Source organism: Pundamilia nyererei, unplaced genomic scaffold (genome assembly GCF_000239375.1).
Source record: "Pundamilia nyererei isolate P.nyererei 1_Seehausen unplaced genomic scaffold, PunNye1.0 scaffold00024, whole genome shotgun sequence".
Classification (NCBI taxonomy): Eukaryota; Metazoa; Chordata; class Actinopteri; order Cichliformes; family Cichlidae; genus Pundamilia; species Pundamilia nyererei.
This window is the reverse complement of record NW_005187425.1, coordinates 5,174,226-5,180,225: the sequence shown is the minus strand read 5'-3', so window position 1 is coordinate 5,180,225 and position 6,000 is coordinate 5,174,226. Positions and strand designations below refer to the sequence as shown.

The window sequence follows — 6,000 nt, the reverse complement described above, 5'->3', positions numbered from 1 at the left end:
GCAGCCCTGTATGCCCACCTTCTAGTTTACAGCAGCAAGAAAGCAGGAGGACAGGTAGTCCTTTAATGAGCTACCTTTGTACCAGCACTCCTTTCGCTGCTACATGCTGCTCACCTCCAAATGACCAATTATAGTCCAGTGGGACTATGCTTTCATTCCACTCCACAGAAACGGTCAGGTTGATCATTGCACATATATAGGGTAAAACAAGAGAACTTCAGCCTTAGAAATATATTGAAGAATCATGTCATAAAAATCTTTCTGTAGGACTTCTATAGAAAGCTGTATTTAAAGGTCGCTATATGTCACATGAGTTTTCAGCGGTTTTTCCCCCCCAGTTGGATGGCCAGCCCCAGACAGCCTACCCATCAATAGAATTCCCATCAACTCTGAGGACGATAGGAGGAATTCTCCAAGGTGCTGAAAAGTGCCCTCGAGCGCATCCGGGGGAGGAAACGACGGGACACACCCGCCGAGGCCATTGGTACAACGTCACGCGCAGAAACTACCCGAGCTAGGAAGGTAGATGAATAACAGATGAGAGGAGGAAGAGGAGGAGGAGGAGAGCTAGAAAGCTGAAGATGCAGGTTTGGTCCACAACCGCCCCAACTCGAAGCACACGGTAAGAGCGGCTACACCTCGGTGAAATCCAACTTCCAGTGCCACCATCAGCTGACGACGAGGAGATGCGTTCGCAAAAGCGTTGATTCGACACCTTTACATCCCGCTGTTCTTCCTCCTGTTCCTCCTCTTCGCTTCTCTGACGAGGAGCATCCCATACACTGATTTTACTCTGACGGGCAAGCAGACAAGGCATACTGACACAAGCCAGACACGATGCTTGGATCGCCCCGATATGGGACAGCCTTGGGATTTACAGTGCTGCTGAACGCGCTGCTGCTTGCGACGCAGGCTGCAGAAGGAGTCTTAACGGACCATTTTCTGGTTCAGTTGCATGAGGACGCACAGGATGAAGCGCACCAAGTTGCAACACAACATGGGTTCCAGAGTGCCCGAAAGGTAGGGATGCTCTGATTAAAAAAGCATCACGCAATCCTGGCAGCAACTGTTTTTCTTTTTCTTTTCTTTCTTTCTTTCTTAAGTAAACCGACCAATTGATAAACGAATAAATATTATTAAATGAAAATGTCAGCGCGAAATATTTCTGGTTGTTTAGTAACGTTTGTGGTCATTCTCGCTCTTTTAAAACAATCAGACATACTGCACGTAGTGAAACTATCCAGTAGAGGAGACATTGAGAAGCTTCTTCTGGTTTTCTTCTGGTTTGACTTCACTGCACTTTTTCTTGACTTGATGACGTCATTCTTACTGAACCGCAGGCCTTGTTTATTAGGTTTGCCACCGGCCCGTGGGCTAAATTCTATTTCAAAAACGCATCAAATTTCAGTGTCCTGCAAAAGGAAGATGCACCTGGAGCCATCTGTGAAAGATGCTGTTGAAGAAGAGACAAAACATTTCATGAACAAAACATCACACGAAGTTCTGGTTTGATATAATCCTCACAGTTTTGGACACCCCCTCCCCTTTTTTTAATGCTTCACATCAAAAAACAGCAAATTTACTTGGATACCTTGTTGGATGCCCTCTTTGTCAGAGACTGACATAGAAAAACACATTTTCCAATAAAATATAAAACACCTCTTTATTATTTGTCTTTTGCAGAGCACATAGTGTATTCACATTCATGGCCCTCCTTTGTCTCACCTGAGACAAATCAGATAGCTCGACAAATTTCGGATGCCTTTCAACATGTCAGAAGACTTAACAAGGCGTTTATGGCAGACTGATAGAAATAATTCCCCAGCAGTGTGTGTTCCTTGTCACATGTCAAAATAAATGTGTGGGTGAAATTGGCTGGAGCCTTAGTCAGTGAGGCGTAGCAGTGAACGGAGGGGTGTCTGCACAGCTCTGAATGAGGATGTGTGTTTTTTCTCCTCTCACCTCCACAGTAATAATAATAATAAAGAAAAGTGTTTGATTTGTATCTCATCATCATAATCTGATAACATCCTTGTGGTAGTTGTGCAGCATTGCTATTTCTGCTATGGCTTGCTCGCTTTCTTGTAGGCAATAGATCATCCCCTCCGTCTACTGCCTCCCAGGTTATGTAATCTGCAGCTATATTTGTCTTAATGGGATATGCGCCATTAAACAATGTCTGTGTTGTTTGAATTCTCTTCTTTTGTAGCTTAATTAACTAGACTGGGATACAGACAGGGGACACACATACAAATGTAAGCCTAAAGAGTGGCAAAAGAAAGACAGCAAAACAGATCTGTGATCAGCCAATGTAAAGCAATGATAATGATACTGCTACTACTCTTAATCATCGCCACCATAATAATAACACATATTGTAATACTATGAGAACATTTCAATCTGACAAAAATGTTCAAATAAAAGAGCATTGGCAGATAAGGAGAATCTTTTGATAAGTGTTACATTTTCACATTAGATCTGACAGCCGCATCTGAAACCATTTATTTTGAGGATTGACCTGTGCCCTGACTGTTACTAAAGCATAAGGGGGTCTTTAATCTGTGCACAGTGCTGGAGGGAACGCTCTGGATGATGCATCTCATTTCCCTCCCCATGTGACTTATTATGGTTGATCCCAATGCTGTTCTCCAGGCTTAACCGTCTGTGAAAGCCAGGGAGTCAGTGCCCTTGTTTCCATCTGGAAGATAACCTGCTATCCTCTTTCCTTTATGAACTATTGTATTTTGATTTGTCATTCAAACTTTATGATTGCTGCCTCAACCCTCCCATCTGTATTTCTGCCCCTGATCCATTTCCCTGTCTTGTGCTTCTTTTCTTTTCTTTCCAGCTTCCCTTCGGAGAAGGGCTCTTTCACCTCTACCCTCAGGATACTTCGAAGAGGCGGAGCAAACGCAGTCCCCGTAGGAGACAGCAGCTCCAAAAAGACAAAAGGGTAAGAATGCATATGACAATGAAACAATATACTGTGTATACATGCGTCTTTTTTCTATATGTAAAAAGTCCTAAATAAGAGATTTAACTTAAACAGTGCTTGTTACAAAAAAGCAAGGTGCAGGTTCCAAGAAACATTCTAAATAAAGACAATACATAGATATAAACTCTCACAAGGACGGGATTTCACAAACCACTTGGCAAACAGCAGGCTAAAGAAATTCTAAGAAATGAAATAAACTACTACACAATCACCCTCATTTCATCAAACTGAAACTTCCAATGAGCTACTGAAGCAAAATCCTTTGGCTCCACGTTTAGTGCTTTATTGTGTATATAGTCATAGCAGTTTTACCACCAGTTCTCAATGAGAAATTGCAGTCCTTACGCAACTACAGGGTAATTATGCAGTAACACTATGATAAGCTGTGGCTCAGCCTAAGATTAACTGGTCGTCGTTCTGACTTTTTTTCTGTTTATTTTTCAGATAAACAAAAAAAAGAAAACTTGTTTTTCCCATCAGAGCCAAATAGAATGCAAGCAATTCCAAACCCAGCACTAAATAACATGCTAAAACGTAATACACTTGTTTTTGGACGTTATTTTAGATTTTATTTTTCATAATGTTGCAGTGAATCTAATTCCTTGTTTTATTTCATTTTTGTATTTTATGATTAGCATTTTCCTCAGAAACATTTTGATTGCACACAATAATAAACAGGGCCATTTCTTGGATTAGTCGGCGCTTCAGTGGTTCTGCATTTGCAGTAGTAAAAGCTGAGCTATATTAATGAGAAAAAGTGGCTTTTTTTGTCTTCTGACATTTGCTTTTCTAATAAAAATATACTTTCTTACAAAGTCTGGTGACGTTTATGTTGCACTTGGTTAAGTATGTAATCATTAATTTTGGGATCTTAAATGTTTGGATTGGGTAATAAGTCGTGCAATGATCGATTTCCACATACAGTTTGTTACCTCTTGACAAACAATAGCTGTAAGTAAACATTATTCTCATTTTCAAGTAATCTTCTTATTGTTTGGGTTAATATTTAATAAGTCTACCCATTTACCACAATTTTTCCGCTCATAAGGCCTTACACACATAAAGCAATGCCTTTCTTGGGGATTGCTTTGTAGCTAATGGCCTATGACAACCTCAAAGTAGAGATTAGTTTTGACCTGACTCGCCCACTTTGGGTTGCCAGTGGTTATTTCCCCTGTCACTGCTACAAGTCGCCCACTTTCACTGATGTTTTAATGTCAATTAACTGCTACTTGTCGTGTAAGACAAAGTCTCACAATCATGTTTATTTTTTTGTCTGACCAACTGTCCAATACCCCAAAATATAATCAGTTTACAGTAATGAAGAAAAGTATCAACTCTTACATTTATGGCAGTAAATATTTGCCCTTTTTGCTTGAAAAATAATTCAATCAATTATAAAGCAAGTGTAAATTATGGTAATCTCATGACAGTCATGACACTGGACTCACTCACAAATTGTTTCAGCTGTTTTTTCTTATATAAAAACCACGTATGCGCCGCATCTTGAAGCTCAGTACTGTTGTGTGCTGAGCTGTGTGTGTTCAGCTCTGTCCACTGTTGGATGCAGTGAAAGTGGAGGTCCTGCTGCAGACAATCAACTAACCTCTCTAATTGCGTTTGTGAGAGGTGCTAATGAAAATAAATGCGAGCCACTCTGACGAGCTAATTCTGCAAATGGAAGTGAGACAGCACGAACATGGGCAGGTCCACATTCCAGGTTTTAATCAGCTGCTTGACATGCTCACGTGTGACACCAAGGCTTTTGCTTTCTTTGGATTTCCAGAACCTATGAGGTCAACAAGTCTGATTTTATATTCTGTGTTTATAATTTTGACGTATCTTTCTGTCATTTCCCAACCTACAGCAATATCTCTCAGCTCTGTGAACATAAAAGAAAGATCTAATTGGTGGAAATTGTATTCCACAGCCCTAAATAAAGAAGCATTGTATTTAATAGATATTATATTCTGTTAAACCTCTTTTTTTACCTGTAACTGAGTCATTAAACACTCATTTAACATGCAGTCTAATTGAGTAGCAGTATTGATGGAACTGGGTGGTGTCCCAAGAACCCTGTTATTCCTCAGATTCTATTAGTGGAGCGTGTTGACCCACTTCCGACCCAAATAATCTACTTGTATCTCTCCTTTGCATTTCTCTCTGTGCATACCTGTCTATACTTCCCTGCTTTTTCCCAGTTTCTCCACTGATCCGTCCATCCATAATTCCTGAAATACACTTTTTTTTAATGAGACATAGATAATATAATATAGCCTTTTAATAGAGATTAAAAGGCTATATTAAAAAGTGGGAATGGAACAAAGGTGGAATGTAGAACATTAAAAAAAATGTTGTGAGTGAGCAGCATCCCCTGACCCCGAAAGATGCACGCATGGAAAAGCCAGGAGGGAAATGAGGGCAGTGAGAAAGGAGACAGCCAGCACTGCTCTTTGATTTGGAGTGAACTGAAGCATTGTGAGCAGGCAGTGGCAAAGGCGGAGAGTGATGGCAGTGCATGGGCACTGTTTGATGTTGTGAGTGGGCAGTATGACATGCTGTCTCAAGGGAAATACCAACTCTCCTGCCAAGTAAAGGAATAAACTGCTGATGGATGGAAAGAAGACGAGGAAATGCCAGGATAATATAGATATTGCCGCTAGCCGCTCTGAATATGAATGCAATTTTGTGAAAACAAAAGTAATATAAGGCTAAAACAGCGATCTTACTTTAAGCAAGAGATCTTACTTTACAGAGCTAGTTTCTGTTTAGCTGATTTGTGTGCTTATTTACAGTTTCTTTGCCTCATGATTGTGTAGGGTATACCATAACAGGAGAGCCAGCTGAATAGGCTTTGGCCATTTTAGAAGGACACATTTAAGTGCTGCTCCGCTCTCTTATCTTTGCGGGTAAACACGCCAGACAATGCCTGTTTCTTTGTGACACACTAGAGGGAATTTGTGAAGGGTAAACATAAGAGGAACATTTAGCTGGAGACCTCTTTT

The 6,000-nt window shown here is 40.6% G+C and overlaps 1 protein-coding gene across 1 annotated transcript in view; it reads left to right on the top strand.

The window, feature by feature from the left end:
- The first annotated feature begins 392 nt into the window (after positions 1-392).
- Positions 393-6,000, top strand: part of pcsk2 (proprotein convertase subtilisin/kexin type 2) — a 29,497-nt gene continuing 23,889 nt past the window's right edge. Inside the window, exons 1-2 of the mRNA XM_005727496.1 lie at positions 393-1,020; positions 2,849-2,953. Of these exons, the coding sequence (XP_005727553.1) occupies positions 838-1,020; positions 2,849-2,953 (288 nt within the window). The 5' untranslated portion in view covers positions 393-837. The remainder of the gene's footprint in view (positions 1,021-2,848; positions 2,954-6,000) is intronic.